This window comes from Anopheles gambiae, chromosome 2, assembly GCF_943734735.2.
Source record: "Anopheles gambiae chromosome 2, idAnoGambNW_F1_1, whole genome shotgun sequence".
Lineage (NCBI taxonomy): Eukaryota > Metazoa > Arthropoda > Insecta > Diptera > Culicidae > Anopheles > Anopheles gambiae.
This window is the reverse complement of record NC_064601.1, coordinates 104253793-104274197: the sequence shown is the minus strand read 5'-3', so window position 1 is coordinate 104274197 and position 20405 is coordinate 104253793. Positions and strand designations below refer to the sequence as shown.

Sequence of the window (20405 nt, the reverse complement as noted above, 5' to 3'; positions counted from 1 at the left end):
CAACCGTGCTGAGATCTTCAGTTGGCCTAGGGAGTCCACTGGGATTAGGGAAAGACGGAAGCATTAATTCGATTTATGACAATTAATCGATTGTTAGCTAATGAGGAAGATTTCTTCACCAGTGGTGATGCAAACCGAGGCACCGCCACAAGGGTAAGCTTGCAATCAAGTTTCATTTTTCGTAGAACTAGTGTCAGACTACACTCGTTGAATCATCAACCCTGACAATGCCATTCTGGAAACGTTCGTTTCGTTTTTTTGTCTCGTATGTATCGTTTATCGCATTCCATACTAAGGCCAGCAAACGAAGGTCAGTCATAGGAAGACGCTTCCGACAGACGAGACGCATCCGATGAATAATGCCCTCGAAAGCATCGGCGCGCGCGCGGGTTCGCCGATAGCAAGGGTCCCCGCCAAAACGACGTCTGGTGCCAACCACTATCACTACACGCTACTCTCACTGCCGGGGTCACATACATATCCTTAGCATAGCGCTTCCGAACGGGAATCCGATAGCGGGTAGGAGAAAGTTGCGCTTGATAACGGGCAGCATAGGCCCGTTGTAGGCGCCGGGCCCTGGGGGTGAATGCGAGTGAGGACGGGTCTCAAATGGTCTTTGCGGTAGTTCTCAAGAGCGGAAGTGCTAATCTGATCTGGACGGGCTGGTTTGAGTTTGGTTCGGGGGTTTGTTTTGTTTTGTTTTCTTCTTTATCACAACTCAAACCTCTGCAGATTAAGCCGAATTGGCATGGAATCATGCTTGGAGGTTCCCGAAAGTTTGTTGTTGAAGCGATGACTGAATTTTTGCTTTGGGTGATAAACGTTCAATTCTCCAAAAAACAAGAGCCAAAAAAACGTCATCTGCTGTCATGACGAAGCGATAACAAACATAGGCGATCTTGGATGTGTCTATTTAGGTTCACATTCCAGAAGTCAAAGTTTCAATCCAGCACCAAGTGTCATGTTTTCCTACCGACTTCCCTAATCCTCCGTTCAGCACCAAATATCTCATTGTTTTACCGTACCACTTATGCATAAAATTGCAGCTTATCCCACCGCCGACACTCGACACACACACAGAGCAAAAGATCACGGCCGAAGTCCAGGATTAACAAGATTAAAAGATAAGCATCTAAGGATCTTGCATTTTGCTCACCGGCCCAAGCTCAGAAGCTGCAAAAAGTCAAGTACTCCGAAGCCTCATTACCATCCGAACATAAGGTCACCTACCCAAAATGGGATGATCTTTCGATGTTAGCTTTTCTGTCCCATTCGACTGAGCTAATGTTTGTAGGCAATCTTGGAAAGACCTTGTACAGGTACACCGATGAGATGGAAGAATGAAAAAAAGGATCACCTCGTCCTTGAGCCTCCCAGCCGGTTCCGGTTTTAGGTGTCTTCCCCTAATTAACCACGCCGCAACTCACCTGTTCTCCAGTGCTGGCGGCGACCCAAGCTTCAGCGAAGGTTTCCATTGCACTCTGAAAATCCATGCTAAACAACATGCACCACGCCGTTTGCTGAGCCTTGCCGGTGTTGCCGTGTTCTGCTGCCACTGATCACACTCACACTGCACTGACCCTCGATCGTAGAGTCGGGGCTTAGTCAATGTTTTCCAGGCTGCTGCTTTCTCGCCTCAACCACTAATGTCATCACACAGATTTGAAACTACCGATACTGACCGCTGATCTTAATGCACTGTTTCCACTCACGGACTCCACTCGCACTGTTTATTCACACTGCACACACCGTGCCCTGTATCCCGCTTGGCAGGCACTGGTTTAAAATTCTCGAAAACTTCCCCAAAAATCATCACACCTGGGCACAGGTGGTCCGTAACATTGTCGATGGTGGAAAACTTATCGCCTGGCACACGCTGACTCAAAACCTCCCACGACCGACTTCGGTTGCGCGTTGCGTTCGACTCGACGGCTAAGGATTAAATGCTAACCGAGGCGACTGTGCCGAACCGATGAAGAGGTGAGCTTCCCGATTCCTTGATCGTGTCCGGGAGGGTGAGGGGGAAGGGGGACCTTTCGATAGAACGACTGGGGAAGGATATGGAGAGCCTGTTGAGGGGGAGACTTTCACATAATCGGGCCACCCCGTTCCGGAAGCTACCGATTTGTGCGCCTTTCCGGCAATCGGATCAGCTTCTTCCCGTATCGTGTCGGGAACCCTTATTTCGGTTCGATTTCCCACTCACACACACTCACTCACTCGCTCTCACTGTACCGGTAGGGGGTGGAATGCAATCGTCACCCCCCGGTGCACCTTTTGCTCTAGGGATGATCAAAATGGCAGTTAGTTTTACGATCGCAAGATCCTGGATCACACTATCACAAATGACACTTTGTTCGAGCACGGTGATCTTCCAGCGGTAGCACTTTGTAACAGCACTTGTATCAAATATCTTCGTCCATTTTCCTTATCTTACCGTTATTGCATGATTGATCGTGATTACTCATGCACTGCTTTTACCCGCTAAATTGTATGCTTCTCGTACATTCACGCACAAAACTAGCAAATCACTATTATTTCGATCACAATTTCAAAAAAACCGACCTTACGGATTCGTGAACGTTCACATTCAAATCTTATGCACGCATCGTGCGTGCTTGCACCGTTGACCGAGTCGTGCGACGACAGAATACACGGAGCAGAATCGCGCAACGACCCACTCTGGTCCGGGAAAAACAAGGGACTAAAAAAAAGTACGCTCAACCCGCACGGTGTTGCCGGATCCGGAAGATTTCACGCATGCAGGGCTCGCTAGAACGTGCTGGAGTGAGTGAGTCGGCCCGCTGTGTCGGCATAGTGTGTGCTCGTTCTTGCGCAGGCCCGGCAAGCGAGGGAACACGATGCAGCAAAACCGAACTGGCTTCGTTGGATTAAAAACAGTGCTGGACAGTTGTTGATGCTGCTCTGAAAACTATGATCTCAAAAAAAAAAAAATCTATCTCAAAACGTGAGATTGTTAATCTTCGTTGTAAGAAGTATACCAAAAACGAGCCTTAAATTTGTCTAATTTAATATTAAAAAAAATAAATCACTATAAAAAAGTAGTAGAAGCCGATAAAATGTCTTTTGAAATGAAAATAGACTAAAAATTCGCTATTCAAAACAAAACATTGATGTTAAACTGATGAAGTATATTGAAATAAAACATTTAAATAATTTTTGGCGCTTAAATTTGGTGGTAATAAATGGAATGCATTCAATAGCTATATATTCTTCAAGATGATTTTCTTCAGTCTGTCACTGTATTTACGGAATATAATCTCACGAAGCCGGTTTAGTCAGTTCGCATATCTTCGTGGCTGTCTACAATTTGACATGTCGTCAGGAGCGAGACAGACGGTGCAGAAGACAAGGACAAATGTTGGCGCGCTTTACCGAGAATTCACGACAAAAATTTGAATGCCGCTTCGGATGCAGATCTCCAATCGCAAGGATAATCGGTGCCATTTGTTATTGTTAAATTGTTAACAATACAGGCGCCATGTTGGTGATTAAAATGTGTAATAGCTAGTACAACTGGTTTTTGGAAAATTACGTTTGTTTGGTCGAATGTAGAACATAAGGCAATGATTCAATAGATTTTACTCGATTCTATTGAATTTGGCACAATTATATAAAGTGTTATTTTATTATCTTTTTCAATCTTTTTCAACGTGAGCTTTCATTGTAAAAAGATCAGGTTTAGTATCTAATATACCAAATTATATATACGATTCTTAGTTGCTGTAAACTCCTTTCTTGCTCCATCTCATTACTCCCTTTTGCCTGTTAATTCGTTCTTAATAATTTGGCATATTTGCACATTTCTACTGCACATCGCTGGCACATGCATTTCTTGGCGGAACTCACGCACACAGCGATATTGTTTTGACGCATGTGCTCAGCGAAAAAGTGGGCGTGTTTAACGCGCTATGCCAGTGTGCGTGAGTGAACTTGGTGCATTCATGCATACGATTCGTTATCCACTACAGGGGTCGTCGGCAACTGTTATTAGCACAGGACTTTTGAGAGAAAAATACAATTATAAGCATGAAATATGGACATGATTTCCCTCTTTATAAATATTATGATATTGAATCTGCTTTCAGATCTATTTTTTGTTATTGAAAGCAATGGAAAGCAATCTAAAAATGTTGGCTTTGAAGGCATTCATTAGCAAGTGTACGGGAGTTCTTTCTTGGTTCAACTTACCAGGACTTTCCGTTCTGTTTACACACCTTCTTTATCTTTTATTTCCTGGGAAGGTCTCGCGAATGCGCTCTCCCTCTCAGCTACGTTCACGTAAGAGAGAATCTGGACTCAGCAGCATCCCAAAGATGCCCCATGTAATGCAACGTGGATAATACGCTGCGTTCTTCCGGTGGAACCGCTCAGACTTGGCGCTATCCCGATTGTCTCACTCTGCCAGCTCCCCAATTGGTTGACTTCGTTCGCTTTCTTGGCTAAGCTGTTATTCGCAATATCTTCGGAGGATCTGGCAGTAGTGGGTGTCCTTGGTTTGATAAACCGCCTTTTTTTTATCTCGCATTCAAAGTTGAGCCCTTCAGCAGAACATAGAATTCCTGGTACCTATGTTTCGTTTCTTTATAATGGTTTTACATGTATTTTGCTTGCTCGGGTGATCCGGACAAGTACATATTTTTTTTTTTATGTGTTTTTTTGTCGATGATTGTGGAGGTTGCTATGCTATTAATGCGTTCAATGCATATATATTTTTTTTAGTAATAATACAAACTACACGGTTAACATTTAAATTAATGCCTATTTGTTATGAACAGTTCATGGAATGATATTTACAGTGATTGATATTCTTTTATCCTGAAGCTAGTAACTAATATCATTGTTATTTTACATCTGTTAAATCCAAAAAAAATGTATAAGGAAATTAAACATATGTTAAGTGATACTACATTTGTAATATTGGTTTACAAAATTTGTTTTTATAATGAAAACTGAATCAATACATCTAATTACGAAAATATTAACATCTAATTATTATTTATATGAGGGTCTCTCACAATTAGATAATCAAGTTGAAGAACTTTAATGCTTTATTTTGTTTTCTTATTACCATGCAATTAAAAAAAAAATGCATCAAATAGTTGCGTCATCGTTGCTCCATCGAAAAATTACCACACTTTGTATGAAGAAATTCAATGCACGAGCAAAACTACTTACAAGCACCTGCCCGTTGCTGTGTCATACCATGCCATAGGCTCCGAACGACAAACCGCTTTGCAAAAAGGATAAAGGTCTTTTCAACCACAGCACCTACATCCTCTTTACTACCTTCCGAACTCCTGGGCGGTATGAGAAACCATCCTCACGCTCCGATTCCTGCAAGCAACGACGTTCTCAGTGGCCTCGGTGGTACGGTTGCGATCTAATTCAGAGCAGGATAAAATTTAATTATTTACAATCAAAGTTTTATATCAGCGCATATAATGACATTGTAAATTTTCATATCTTCTTTAATGTGCCAGACGGCTGCCGCTCGGTTGAGGTTCTTCAGTGCCACTGCAACTGAGCCATGTGACCTACGCCCTGGGATCTCATCTAATGAATCGAGAAAAACGGTGGCACGTGTAGCGGGTAGCTTGTTAAAAGCGAGCTCGATCGGTAGATACAACTTTTCCAGAGCACAGGCGGAAACTATACGGCTGAGAATTAGATTTTTAGTTCAGCGCTTTTATGGATGGTTCGTATAAAATGTATCAACCTGGAAGTGACTGAAGCTTCGCAAGAGATTGTGAGGAAAGTTAAAGCTTGAAATAGCCCTACTTAAACATGATGAATGAATATTGAGTTTTTGTGTGTTTTGAATAAGGTTTGCTAAACAATTTTGAACTGAACATTCTTGATCCCAAAATCTGAAGTCAACATCAGTCTCTAAATCGTGAGAAGGTAACAAATACAATATTTGTTCGTGTAATAAACATTCAGCAGCCTAATGAAATAAAATAAAGAACATAGAATCCAGAAAACTCAAAAGCAAAATCTCATGATGAAATTAGTAAATAACTAACGTACAGCTAATATTGCTTTATATATCAAAGATTTTCTTTGAATGTAACATTGTTTAAAATAACTATACATAAATAAGCTATACATACTCCATGTGCCAACTGTCCAACAAACTAAAATGAAAAGTAGATCTTAGTCAATCGGTAGCCCACAGGCTATTGTATCCGATATTTTTCCCATTTGCTAAGACCACATCATTAAACTGTTCAAAAATGGAAGCAAATACACCTTCAACTAAAAACACACTTTATGGGCGGGAATAACTCCCACCCATTCAAAAGCCGACCATCCACTGATACCGACACGTGGTCCAAACAGAAGGCAAAAACTGCGTGAAAGCCGTTGGTACCGGTTGGTACAAACAGCTTCATCTACACGAAAAGTCGTACCACGCTGAAAGACAGGTGCTCCCGCTGCTACTGGTAGAAATAGGCAGAAAACATTACGAACGAAATAGGCTTCGCCTGCGCTAGGTGCAAGTTTTAAAGGATCTTTTCGGGTGGGAAAATTGTTGCAAGAAACTCGCCCATGCCGTCTAGTGCGTGAATGTTTCCGATAAACTTTTCCTCCGGCGGAGTTACAAATTCCCGACCTTTCAGTGGTGGGAGAGATGTAGCGAGCGCAATTCTCACAAACGCGTGATATATGGACGGTATTTGTCTCAATTAAAATTACACCGAAAATGATCACTGTGGTGATGATGCTGATGCTACTGAGCTTGATGATAGCCGGCCGGGACGACAGGATCGTCCGAACGATAGCCCCATTTCTCCCTGTTCACTGTTAGCGTTCCGTTGGTCGTGCAGGTGGTGCGGGAATGGTTTTAAGTAGCAAGTAGTAGTGGCAGTAGTTAAGAAAATTGTTACAAAGTATGTTCTGCTAGAGCTGGTCTCTTACCATCTGACGAGGGATTTCTTTTGTGCAGCATAAAGTTTTGCCATACCTCTATGTGCTTCAAGAACGTCTTGCAAATGTCTCGATACAGAAAAGCAATCCGGACTAATTGGCACCGAAGATCCATTAAAAATAGTTGCCACTTGCCCGTGCAAAGCAGATGCGACAGGGGTGTTTGGGGCAGCACTGCACGGAAACTTCAAACGCTCCCAACGCTTTCTTAATGGGGAAAGTTTGAACAGAATGGCAATGTCTATTAAAAATTTTCAAGATCTATAAGTTTAAAGATTTGGCCGGGGGATGGTTCTGCAAGCTGTCAATTAAAATTTGCTCCGATAGTTTTGTGAATGTATTTATGGAACAATCAAAAGCGTATGACGAGAAATAGAACTGGAAAACCTGAACGGTGTAGCGTCTAATATTTTAAGTTATGTTTAATTTGATTATAAACAAAAAACATTTACTTGGATATTCAAGTTATGCTCTTTACTGTAGAAATAAGATAAAAGCTTAACTTCAAATAGCTGTCGTGCAATATAAAACACAAGACCAAATTAAGACCTTCATGTACTAAATATCTAAAGAGTTCTTAAATTCCAATTTGAAGGAACCTAGCATAATTTATGAAAGGGTGACTGGCTCAGCACATAAATAAATCATCTAGCTTTAATATCTGCCTGCTAGATACAACTGAAGTTTTTGTTTGAAACTTTTCGATCCTGATAAAGCGTCGATTCCCTGCAGCAGTAATTCCATCGATTGCGGGATTCTTTGCAACTACACCAAAACCAACCTAATCAATAGCACCATCCGAAGGTGCTGCAACCGTCACAGCCACCCGTACCATTTTTCCAAATGAGCAATCACATCATAAAGCATAAGGCCATGTCACGTCATCGAAATCCCCAAACGTACCCGCAACGTAGTGAAGGTGATGCCCATACCATAGCCGTTTCCTTTGACGATGAAAAATCCTTCGCTGGAAAGGGGTTCCGGTCTTTCAAATCATTTCCCATTAACCTGTGTGGAAAAGAAGGGGACCGTGCTCGGCGAGTGTAGAAACGGTCTGAAACGGCCCTTTCATGAGTGGTGGCAAAAAAGGGCCTTGGTGGAGAGTGATTTAGCTAGCACTGTAAAGACGGTAGGGGAACGATTGGACAATTCTTTTCCACTGCTCTCGGACGAGGAGGAAGATGTAATATAGATAGAGTCTCTGACAACCTTTGCGAAGATGCAATGATGGGCGAAGCTGGGGATGGAAAGTAGGCATTTAACAGCTATTACAAGAAGTTGTCATCGATAAGAAGCAGCCCGGGGCGTCTCTTTATCATTGGACGGTAGGAAGCGCTGCGCAAGGTAAGCTGTTCTTGGGCAGAGAAGACGAGTGTGGCTATGCTGTCAAAAGTGTTCATCTAGAAAAAATAACAACGAGCTTTTTTGTGTTTGTGTAATCCTCTGAAATACGGTCCCAATCCCCAGCCACCAACGTCATCGGTCTGATTGATCGTGTGGGGTTGTCTATCGCCGTTCCATGGGGCGATGGATCAACACCGGCCGATGTGTTTGGATGGTTTTACCTTTCGATATGTGGACTATCAGTTCAGCAAATATTTGTCCGCTCCGCGGCAGACAGATATTTCAGCATAGTGTTACGTGCTGTATATTGCTTCATCGAACCAATCGATCGATCGTCTGAGTTGATCGGAATGAATGTGGAGTTGTGGCTTCTAATCTAATCTGCATTAAAAATGAAACCCCTTTTTCTTCACATACACCCAGGCGGGTACGGGAGAGGGTATGTAAATCGATGGTTTAATTAGCAACGGGTTCAATTGTATCGAGGCCAGGTAGTTAAGTCATGGAATCACCCAATCACCGCCACTGCCGGGCTTACTGTCAAGATTGGGGAGCCGAGCAACACGCTGTGTGCTATCTGCTTATCTGGACCATCGGTTACCTCGCGTCGTATGTTAATTCAATCAGCACCTTCAGGCTGCAATCGGGCTGAAGCTGCCCCATTACAAATTAGAGTGACGATGAGCTCCTCATCCAATAATCGTTATCAGTCGGGTGGAGGGCGTCTTATCGGGTACCTCATCCCCGGAGGGTTTTGTACCGTTGTGTGTGTGTTTGTATCACTGTGTGTGCACTGTAACAACAAACAGCGTCGTGCGGATTTTTCGTGGTATCACGAGCAAGCTATCGAGCTGCAATTGCCATGAGCTGTCCGCATGAGCTTCAGGTGGGTTGGTTACGTATTGCCCTGGGGGAGGCCGGCGTGCAAGTGATTGATGTGCGCTTAATCAAGGCTCAGTCCATTGAAAACTTAATCACATTAACGGGTGGTCCAATTGATTTGGTGGTTTGCGTGTGCTGGCTAGGGACAGGAATTTGAATGATCTATTGGTCAGTAAAGGTGTGTTATTGTGATGAGGATGCGCTGAATGCTCTTACAGCGAAAAAAATGGGTACATGAGAAACGATTTTGAGTTTACGAACTAGTTTCTTGTGCCAGTCTCAATTCAAAAGGATTAGCTAAAATGCTGAATTAACCTAAGACGTTGCTTAGCGAATACTTTATAATTTTTCACAATCCAGAGTAAAAAACCCCCGAAAATGTTCAGTTGTTGTAACGATTCGTAATACACTGTTGATTTCAGTGACACTGAAAGTGCATTCACATGTTGCAACCTTGGGACTTTATTTAGAGTAGCCCAGTATTTGTTTTAGGGCCAAATGAAATATCATGCATGTGTAGAATAAGCGGACTTTTTCTTCCTTATATGCGCAGATTATCCCTAACAAAATGTCTGGATTGAACAATACAACAGTTGTTGTTGAGCTCAGGTCCGACCGCGTCATGGGAAATAACGCTGGACAAGTTTAAATTTTGTGATATTGCACATTTTGTGCTGCATTAAGATGTTATCTAAAGTACAACGGTCTGCCGTTTTTTGTGATAAAAAATAATAAGTTAGGAATTCCCATGGTGGTTTGATGCCATTCCAAGCCGCTACTAAGCATCCGCGTGTTTCCCCCTGTATAATCGTTGGCCGAAACGAAACGTCACCGTGCAACCAGACATATCGATACAATTTCACGCCGTGAAGCGAGAAAAAATGCCAAAATCAGCTGTCATCCTGAGGCTGTCCTGTGGCGTTGACATTCGATGAAATGTCAAAATGTTCACGCGCCCATACATAGTGTGAAAATACTCGCCGTGAAACTGATTGTTTTTAGATGGAATTCTCATCGAATATCATCGAACTTGGCTTAACGCTTCACGGCGAGACGCTATTTCTCGGAATGTCTGGTTGCACGGTCACGTGCACGGCTTGTGTGCCGTTTTTTAAAAACATCGCTTACCACACCCTTCTCGGTGCTAGCCACGATGTATGCAAACAAGTGGCGCAATCGGAATAGGCAATTCCCGTACCGATAAGAGCCTTATGCGACGATGGATCATGGATTGTTGACAAAGCCGCAATGGATAAGCGTGTTGGATGTATACAAACTTCTTTGCATGGCTGTCGAAGCTCAGCTAAGATCTTATTCATCGTCTTGTGTGCAAACATTAATGTCGTTTCAACTTTCAACACAATTGCCGATTATCGTCCAAATTGTTGAAATAAGTTAAAGGAAAAAGAACAGAAAATAACAACAACAACAACATAACAACTTACATGCAACTTACCCTGGTATGGTATACCAATTTTGAAAAGTGGCACTGTATGTCCCGATACCGGGTGACCTGGCACCGCGATGAGTCCTGATAAGCTGGGCAGTGTCTTGTGCGTCTATCTTGATGCTCGGGTGTCGGGCGGTTTGACACCTTTCCGTCGCCTTTCGGGTCGCCTATTCCTAAGCACATCCGAGCGGAGTATTGCGGCGTAAGTGAGTTGTTAGCTGTTATCATCCATCGGGACGCAGGCTTTGAAACGTGACGCGTAGTAGCGGTGGAGCAATAGAGAGCGAAAGAGCGAGAGAGTGTACAGCAAAGACGGAAAGTGTCTTGTCGTACCTCTGCCACTGCCACGTTCCATCCGGGTAGAATCGCGGCACCTCCAAGAGCCTCAATCCAATAACGGGGTGTGGTCGATTTTTCAATAAGTTTAATTGTCAATCCATGTTCCCAGCCCGGTGGTATATCCGTATGGGGCGGGGACGGTGCGGACGGTCGCGCATCTTTATCATCATCGTGTGCTAAACGACACATTAACAACGAACACGTACCAGCCGAATGAGGGCTGAAGCGCCTTCAAGTCAACATTAGACCGAAACTTAATTTTTGTACGATCGCCCATGGGACGACCATGGTCTTCGCAATTGCGTCACCGACCGTAGCACCTAAGGGGTAGAATGTGCGTGAATGACACCTTCAGAAAGTACCGAAAACTAAACAAATCGATTGTCAAACATACAGATTCAAACGGGACCAGGGGGATCGCACGTTTCGTAACACCGTTTTGTGTCGGATTTGTAGCTGGCCACTTCGCTGAAAGCAATCTGCGTTCTTATCAAAGCAATCGAAACCCCAATTGATTGGAGGTAAAGTAAATCACGGCGGATCTTCTTATCTGCTCGGGAGACACATTTGCTGTGGCATAAGCTTACGTCTACAACGATGGATATTGCCTCACTAAGACGGACATTGTTTGGTTTTCCGTTCGCTTCTAGCTAACCATGTTACAAACGGATGTTTGCTTTGAATAGTTTTGAATAAAAAAAAAAGAAACTAACTGAAAACCACACGTATACACGTCAGTATTGATTGATTGAAGTATGCTGTTGAGAAAATGTTTCATTGTATTGTTTTTTTCAGAGTTGATATCGTATAGTGTTGCATCTCACTAACCAATTTTTGAAAAAGCAGAATAATCTATTCCAATCAAGGCGTACATGTCAAACAAATTTATGTAAATTATAGATACAAATTACGCATGTTTTGTACATTGTGAGTGCTTTAAATTGATTGGCAAGAGATCTCCTTTACTGTATGAATATTCTTTGTTTAAGTTACAAGTAAACCATGAACTGGTAAGCGAAGTTGACGTTCTGAAAGGAAATTGCTAGCCTCAACCATCGTAATTTGTACAAATGAACAATGACAGATGTCTGATAATCATATGTTGTCATGAGTCTGAAGCTGGTAGAGAAATTAATTCGTATTTTATAGAACTACACGACTTTGACTTACTGATAGACCGCAAGATAGTTTTCTTCTTCTTTGGCACAAAAACCGTTGTCGGTCAAAGGCTGCTTTGTCCCAATAGTGGAGTTGGCTTTCAGTGGCTTATTGATTGATTACCCATCTTAGGATAGTCAGCCCTACGTATGGGAGCACGGTGTATTCGGGTCTTGAACCTATGACGGGAATGGTATTAAGTCATACGAGTTGACGACTGTACCACGAAACCGGCGCAAGATAGTCACTTCTACGTATTTTAAGCGCTCGACCTATTCGAGATCTGAGATTATGACGGGTGTATGTTGCTAAGTATTACGACATGATGACACGCAATCCACAGTGTGCGATTGGATTTCGTATTTTGAGAGAGTAGCTTGATCTATACGTGGATTCAAACCATGAATGTCACATGATTCAATCGTGCATTTCCTGGCTCTTTAGCAATCTGGTAATATAAGTATAATGAAAAATAGCTTAACATAAGGTACAATGAAAGCTATATCAGTTGATGGAACTATGTTTTTTTCTTATAGTTTTTTTTTATATTATTTTCATAATGGTTTCAATTTACGTTTTTGCAGGTATTATAGTGTGAAAATAGTCTACCTTCAAATAATGTTAGTTTAAAAATCATACAGTTCTAGTGAAAGACGGAGAATGTTGTTTTTTTTTAAATCTTATATGTATTACATTTTATGATCAAGGTCTTGTTTCAAGACAAACAAAAAACGTAAAGTTTAGTAAAATGTTCATTTGAATAAAGTTTTTGATCATACATGATTAAAATGTAGAATCTGGTTTGACTATGATAAACAAAAATTTAACAAACTAAGTTTGATTATTCCTACAGTGTCATCCATTAATAAAGATCCAATAACAGGATCCATTTACTGTTTAAGTCTATCAAAATATTGAGCTCTTTCCAACACGAGTGGACATTGACTATGATAAACAAAAATTTAACAAACTAAGTTTGATTATTCCTACAGTGTCATCCATTAATAAAGATCCAATAACAGGATCCATTTACTGTTTAAGTCTATCAAAATATTGAGCTCTTTCCAACACGAGTGGACATTGACTATGATAAACAAAAATTTAACAAACTAAGTTTGATTATTCCTACAGTGTCATCCATTAATAAAGATCCAATAACAGGATCCATTTACTGTTTAAGTCTATCAAAATATTGAGCTCTTTTCAACACGAGTGGACAGAAAGAATGACATCGTTGGCAACAGCTTCTTTCAGTCTTTCTAGAAAAGGCCACAGCCCACTGGAATATATCATAAAAAAAGGTTAATATCGAATCACACAAAGCTACTGTAAAAGACGTTCTTACTCTTCACCATCAAGAAAAATGAGACACACATACACACACACAGGAAAAAGGAAAGAAAGATTGAGAGTGACATAAAAATGGTTGCGTTTTTAGGAAATGCCCCATCAAAGAGCTTTACCGTGAAAGATTACAAAGAATAAAAGTGTGCTTAGAGTGGAGCCCGATTTAGGGTGGAGTCTCTGCACGAACCGTGCTGCGAAATGAGGCAGTGCAGTGTGCGAAATGTGGAAAACTCGGAGAAAAATTACTTCCATTTTCCTACTATGTAGGGGTGTTTGTAGTGTGTGAGTGTTTTTTTCTTGTTCCACTGGAAGCTGGAACAAGAGCAGAGCGGGCGGGTGAAAAAATCCCCCAGAGCTGCCAATGAAGGATAGAGCAAAAACCCAAGCCAAAGGACCTTGTCGCACAAAGTCGCCAGCAATCGCTTTCGGTAAAAGCGGCCATTCTGTTTTATTTCCCGCGCCCGTCCCGTGCGCGGTGGGTGGTTTCCATCAGCCCGTAAGCCATGCTGCAGCATTTATGTTTTAGCGAGCAGCATAAGAATAAAAGCAACAAAAAAAAAAAATCCGAAAGAATATCGAAAGAGTAAAAGCATCCCCTGAAAGCGAAAATGAGACAGAAACAGAGAGAAAGGAAAAGAAAGGGCTTTCGCTTGCAACGAAAAAACGACTGCATTTGAAGCTGCCCGTCGAGCTGTCTGTTTTTTCGTTCGTTCGCTTCTCCAATGAGTTGGAAGGATAGAAGGGGAGATTTTTTTTCGTTGTTTCTTCATAAAGCCATCCTTATGTTTAACGTTGTTCCTCCTTTTCGGTGTGAGGAGGTTTACGAGTGTACATAATGAGCGAGCAGCTCGATCGGGGACGTTTATAAGCACACGCGAAGGAGAAAGAATGATCCACACCCGGATCGTGTAGATGAGAAATTGAAGCGAAAAGAGAAAATGCGCGCCACGGAATAGGTAATGGAAGTACGAAACTCGGGCTGGGAAAGCATAAGCCCCTGCGGATGGAGCTGTAAGACGTGGAAAATAAAAACGGAACACAGTTCATTTTTTTTCTTTCACTCTCTGTCTCCACGCTGCTCCTGTAGATTCATCGCTACCGTTGACGGGCTGGAACATAGAGGACCCGGTAGTACATAAGAGACAAACCCAGTGCTGAGCTGCCTCGAACGCTATCATCTCTTGCTAGCCCGTTTATCTGCTTGCATATCTCCTTGTCTTCGGGTTGCGCTGCTAAGGCATGCCTGTTCCTTCGCCCGGTCCCGGGGAGCATGCGCGGATTTGGTCTGGGGAAATGACCGAAAAATACCAACACACGGAACGGAACGTGGGCACGTGGCACATAGCAGCATTTGCCGTATTCGAGTCGAGTGCCACCCACACACACACACCCTTACGCTCACCCTTAACCCCTCTACGCCCCCCCTCCCCTACACCATTTGGAGTTAGAGGCGCGAAGAAAAGGCGCTGGAGCGTTTTTAGGCACCGCCCTGAATTCTGGTGCAAAACCCGATTGGAATTTGCTTTTGGGTTAGATTTTCCCGATCCCGAAGCTCGCCCCGATCTGCCGGGATAAATCGTTGCTCGACCCGACCCAGCCAAACACTACGCCGTTTGCTGTTCGAACTTCGATCTTGGTTGGAGGGTTGCAACAGCCAATGAACTGGCACAAACGGTGAAACGGTCTTGCAGGATCGCGCGCACCGAAACCAGCAGCCCTCAAATCAGGCTGTTTGCCATTAAAGTAAGACCCATTCAACGACGTTTGGTAGTGTCTGTATTATTGATTTTCCGAGCTGATGGACAAATGGACGGTGTGATGCTGATGTTGTGTCCTTTGAATTGCGTCCGCAATATCGATTTACCTCCGGCACGGAGGGCAAACGGTGTCCTTTGCGTTTGTGACATCCCGATACACAAGTTGAAGGACAACCAGCGTTCGCACATTGGTACGAATTGGGTTCAGCGGTGACCCGAAATAGACCCCATGCCCCGGTGCTGCATCCTTAGAATAGGGACCGTTCATATGCCTCCCGCACTGAATGATGTTTGTATTGAAGTCGTTGGCATGCAGAGCCGTCTGCCCGCTCATCGGCGGGTGTCCTGGAGCTGGGCATATTTTTAGCTCAAGTTGCGATGAAGAGGTTGCTTCAGGTTTGTGGCGTCGATGGCTTTGCAAAGACGTCAGTAAATTTTATATGAGAAATAATGTTGCAAATGTTGTTTAAATCGGTGCAGATCCTCATGGCGTTGGATGATGAAACCTCAGCTCATGTTAATTTCGATAGAGAAATTTTGTAATAGAATACAAAAAGGTTTTCTTAGACGTTGAACCTTGAATGGCGAATAATACTTATTCTTATTTCAGTTTTAAGGATACACGTCTCTTTTTCAAAATAAAATCACTCTTCAAAAAAGATCAAATCACAAGAAATAAATTAAGGCTTCAACGTATCACTTCTACTGTACTTTGTTGATAAAGGCGATGTATTTTTTTTTTGTGGTTACTTTAAAAAAAAACCTAATATTTCGTATGCTAATTTGCTTAGGTGCTATCTTTGAGGCTTTTGGACAGTTATTTAAACTGCGTTCTGAAGTACCGCCTATAAAAATCATCAAACATTTGCAAAATTTTTAATTTTTAGGAACTGATGTTCTATACTTAGGTTATTTAATACGCACATGAAATACCAACGCAGGTTTATGTCTAATGACTACTAATTCTCGTAATTCATTTTCAGTACCATATTGGTAAACATTGGTAAGTTACCTGGTCATTTTGCTAAGGAAATGACATGTTTTGCCTCTCAATGGAACTCATAGATCTCATGCCTTTTTCGACTTCGATTTTCAAGAAAATGGCCTGATTTTTTGTAGGAGCATATTTAAAGTGTGTCCTCAGCGACACGTGGAGATATTGTTCCGATAACTAGTCTAAGTAACAGTTCAGGAATCCTCAATGTCAGAAAATACATGCAAGTTTGAGGTGTCTAACATTAGTATCCTTAGTAGGAAGGTCAGTCCCGAGCATCAAAATTTAGATAGTTTGAAAAAGCTTGATTGTCGTTTGGATTCAAGCAGATGAAATTAAAAAAAAAACTTATTTGTGTGATTATGCATGAGTTTCATCTTCAAAAAGACGTATTCTTAGTACGCTGCGCCTTTCATCTGATCGTTTAGTGCAAGGTTAGCTGAAAAGTGATTCTTTAGGATCGTTTTCGACCGACGATAGGTTCCCACACGAGCTCAATCTACTTACGCAGCAGAGATATCTACTTCGCAGTCCGTTGTACTGATAAAAGACGATGTTGATAGAGCTTCACACAGAAAATAGACACTCCGTGCCGCCTGCCAAAAGGTAGGAATTCAACCCCGATAGTGATCTGCTACTTTTATCTAGCTGTTGTTTTCCTTTTGCCGCTTTGTTTTTCCTCTTTAAGTGGTTTACTAAGCAAGGTGCGATTTTAACGGAACTGCTACAGTAGTTAGACGGGGCTGGAAAGGGGTAATAGAAATTAGTAACTGTTTCTGTAGATCGAATAAGAGGGGAGAAAAAAACTAAAACAACAAAACACGAGTGACGGTCTCAGCAGGGCGAACACAGGGGTGAAGAATGAATGAACGGAGCAAGGGTTTGGGGCTGCGTGTTAACATTATCACTTGACGAGAAATCACAAACGGCGGCTTTTTGGGGACGGCAAAGTGTTTTTGACGAGGCGCATCGCCAGGCCCTATCTGCGTCACGATGGCGCACTGCTTATCGTGTTAAGTGATCCATTTACTAGTTTCAACTCGATTCCGTTTGCGGTGTGTTTTCCATGTACTTATGGAAGGTATGTTTGTTTTTTGAAACATCCGAGAGCTATTGCAACTATTGATGACTCGGTGGGGGATTTTTGCAAGCATTTCATTATTTTAGCAATCGTTTGACGCGTGTTTATCTAAAGTTGCTTGTACTTAAAGTTGCTTTTTGGTTTCTAAATATCCTTCTACTACAGCTGGCTTCATATTTGTGCTCAAAACCAATTGAGCAAGACACTAAAACCTACTCAAAAACAGTCGTCTTTGATCCCAGACAATCGATAAGACAAACGAGGCCATTCGCCTCACCTTCTGCTTGCTGTCTCACTAGCTTCTCACCCAAAAAACAGAGGATTGCGATAAGGTGTTTGGCTAAATTAAAACGAAAATCAAATCACCAACACTTATCATCCCTTGTAAATCTTATCTTGTCACCATGCTGCTCCATGCTCATAGCTAAAACGCCCATTCCACTGGAGAGTCGAACATGTTTTAGAAATTAATCAAAATTTTCCACAACACAACCGCAAACTTAAAACGCACCACGGGCTGGGTGTCGTATTATTGTTGTTGGCTTTTTTCTTTGACCCTCCTCATGCCCTACCCTTTTTCCAGCAGGTTGTTAGCAAAAGTGCAGCAGAAACCTTGGTTCCGGTTTGTCATGTACTAAGCGGGTCGGAGGGGTGGAGTGTAGAGAGTCGGAGGGAAGATAATGAAAAGCGTAAAGCGGCACGCTTTTATCCTTTTTGATGGACATAACCCCTCCTCTCTCCCTACCCAACCGTTTTCCAGCGCTGGATCGACGAGCTGTTGTGTGTTGCGGTTTGCTTGAGAGGGCGCATTCTTTTGGCGGGCCGGTTCCTGTTCAATGGTCGAGATAGAGTGATTAAATACAATCGAACACTTGATAGAGGTTGATAGAGGTACTACGATGGGGGAGGAGAGACAATTCCAAAAGAGACGATTGCCCTGCCTGACGCAACTTCTGAAGAAGCACTGTATCGTAAATGGAATCGCTTCATTGGACACAGGTAACGGTTGGGTGTGTGATTGGAATCGATGGTTGTGTTGTGGTAATAAAGATTTCGAGGAAATATATTTCAGAGGTTGAGAAAGTAATGTTATGTTGCATCTGAAGTCAAGCCAAGGACTTCACATATACAACTATGTTTATAAGCGTGTTTGTGAATAATTTATACGAATTCGTGGGATCTCAGAAATGCTCGGAAGGTCGAATAAGTTTGATCAAGTGAAACATAAAAATGTGAGTGATTATCATTATGTTTTGCGTCCTGCCATGAAGCCAAACATATTGAATGGCGATGGTAATCTATGAGAATAAAAACAATAAATCTCGTTTAATTTCACGCGATCTCTTTTTTAATCCGTTTCCTGAGGTTAAGTTTAACTATCCTTTGGCTAATGAACTGTCATTTCTGAGCAATTCAGCTTTGCACAGTATTGCTTCTTCCTCTTATGCATTAATCAAAGATCTATTATCGTTTAAAGTCTATCTAATCTATACATTAAACACGATGACTATCCGTGGTTAAGAATCTAAAATAATAGGATAATCCTTCCAGGACATAGCTCATTTGAAAACTGCTTCCTTATGGTGATGTTTTTAATACGTTTTTCATGCGTTTAAGTACATGAAGTACTAGTGTCTGAAGCGTTTCATGTGATTTTTCTTTTTTCTATTTTCCATCAATGTTTAAGATGTATTTTGCTTATTGCACTAAACTTTTCCATTAGATATAACTTTAAAAAGTTTTTAGTGCAGCTGCAAAACGCCTTTCCTGCTCTTCTGCTGCAGATCTCATAAGGGTCTCTTTGACTGCAAGGAATAAAAGCAACACCCAATTAGCTGATCAATATTGGTTCATTGTAATTCTCATAAACGGGTTTGCTTCCATCAACGATCGGTCAGAAAACTCTTGCCAGTAAGCGACCCTAAAGGTAACGCCCCAAAACGCAGCTTGTTTGTTCCGTTTCAAATTACTTTTAAACTTTAAAAGCCGTTTGGGGAACCTATTCATATGCCGAGCAGCCAAAGGAAGAAGCGGACAACCAACAGCCAACGGAAGGAATGCACTTCACGCGGGAAGTGTCCGCTGGGAGCCCGTACGAAGTTGGGCTACCGTGCGTCATTAGCTTCCACAAACAAACAGACACTCGCGCTGGTATCTGTATTTGTACAGATTGACTCTCCGGAAGGCTTGTGGGATCAGGCCCAGCCTCATGCGAGCGAGTGTCAAAAATGCATCCAGCGTTGATCGGACATCCAGAAAACGATCCTAAATCCGTAAACGAAGCGATGAGCGTTTATGTTTACGCTACCTGCCGGACGGAGGACGGTGTTTGTTTTGGTTTCCCGGACCGGAGTGCTACCGGCAAGTCGAGTGGACGTCGGTGGGATTTACCTTGCACTTCGACGCAAGGATGTGTTTTGACCTGGAGGTGGTCCGGAGGTTGAGTTTGACTTTCAATAAGGGTGATTAAAGCTATGGTAGGAGATTTTTTGTGCGTTGCTCTTGGTGAGGAAACTCCAATTTGTAAGGGCTCAAAACGATCCGTGGTGATGGGTAAACTTGATCCCCCGTTAGTCGAATTTCATGCATCGTTTCGGTTGCTCAGCACGGTAGCCCTTTTTTGGTAGTCTGGACAGTTGGACAAATATTTAGAAGCACTTCAGACTGTTCAATTGACGAGTGTGTAGTTAAGGCGTTGGATTTCCGTTTTCTATATTCCATCAGAGATCAGAGAATTGCGAACAGCAGTTAGGAGAGATGATTGTGAAGGACGTTGAGTTAAGCTAAAATTTTAGTTAAAATATCAACTGCGTTATTTTAATTCCTTTGATATTGCCTACCGTAAAATATTTACGTAAATTAATGTACAAAATGTTAGTTCTATAAGAGGTCCATTTGAAACAAAAATTAAATGCATTGTCGGTATCTCAACCCGAACACACTTACCCACCATGCTAAAAAGAAACACTCGGTCTTTAAACGTGTTTTTCCCTCTTATTCCTAAACCCTTGTCCACTTAAAATGTCTTTCGCTTTTCCTTCCCATGCACGGGTCAGTTTAAGCAAATCGGCTTACAAGAATGAACCTAGCGGACCTTACCGT

At 42.3% G+C, this 20405-nt stretch overlaps 1 protein-coding gene across 1 annotated transcript in view; it reads right to left on the bottom strand.

The window, feature by feature from the left end:
- Positions 1–2717, bottom strand: part of LOC1277225 (uncharacterized) — a 95116-nt gene extending 92399 nt beyond the window's left edge. Inside the window, exon 1 of the mRNA XM_061641568.1 lies at positions 1428–2717. Coding sequence (XP_061497552.1) covers positions 1428–1505 — 78 coding nt within the window. The 5' untranslated portion in view covers positions 1506–2717. The remainder of the gene's footprint in view (positions 1–1427) is intronic.
- Positions 2718–20405: the final 17688 nt, after the last annotated feature.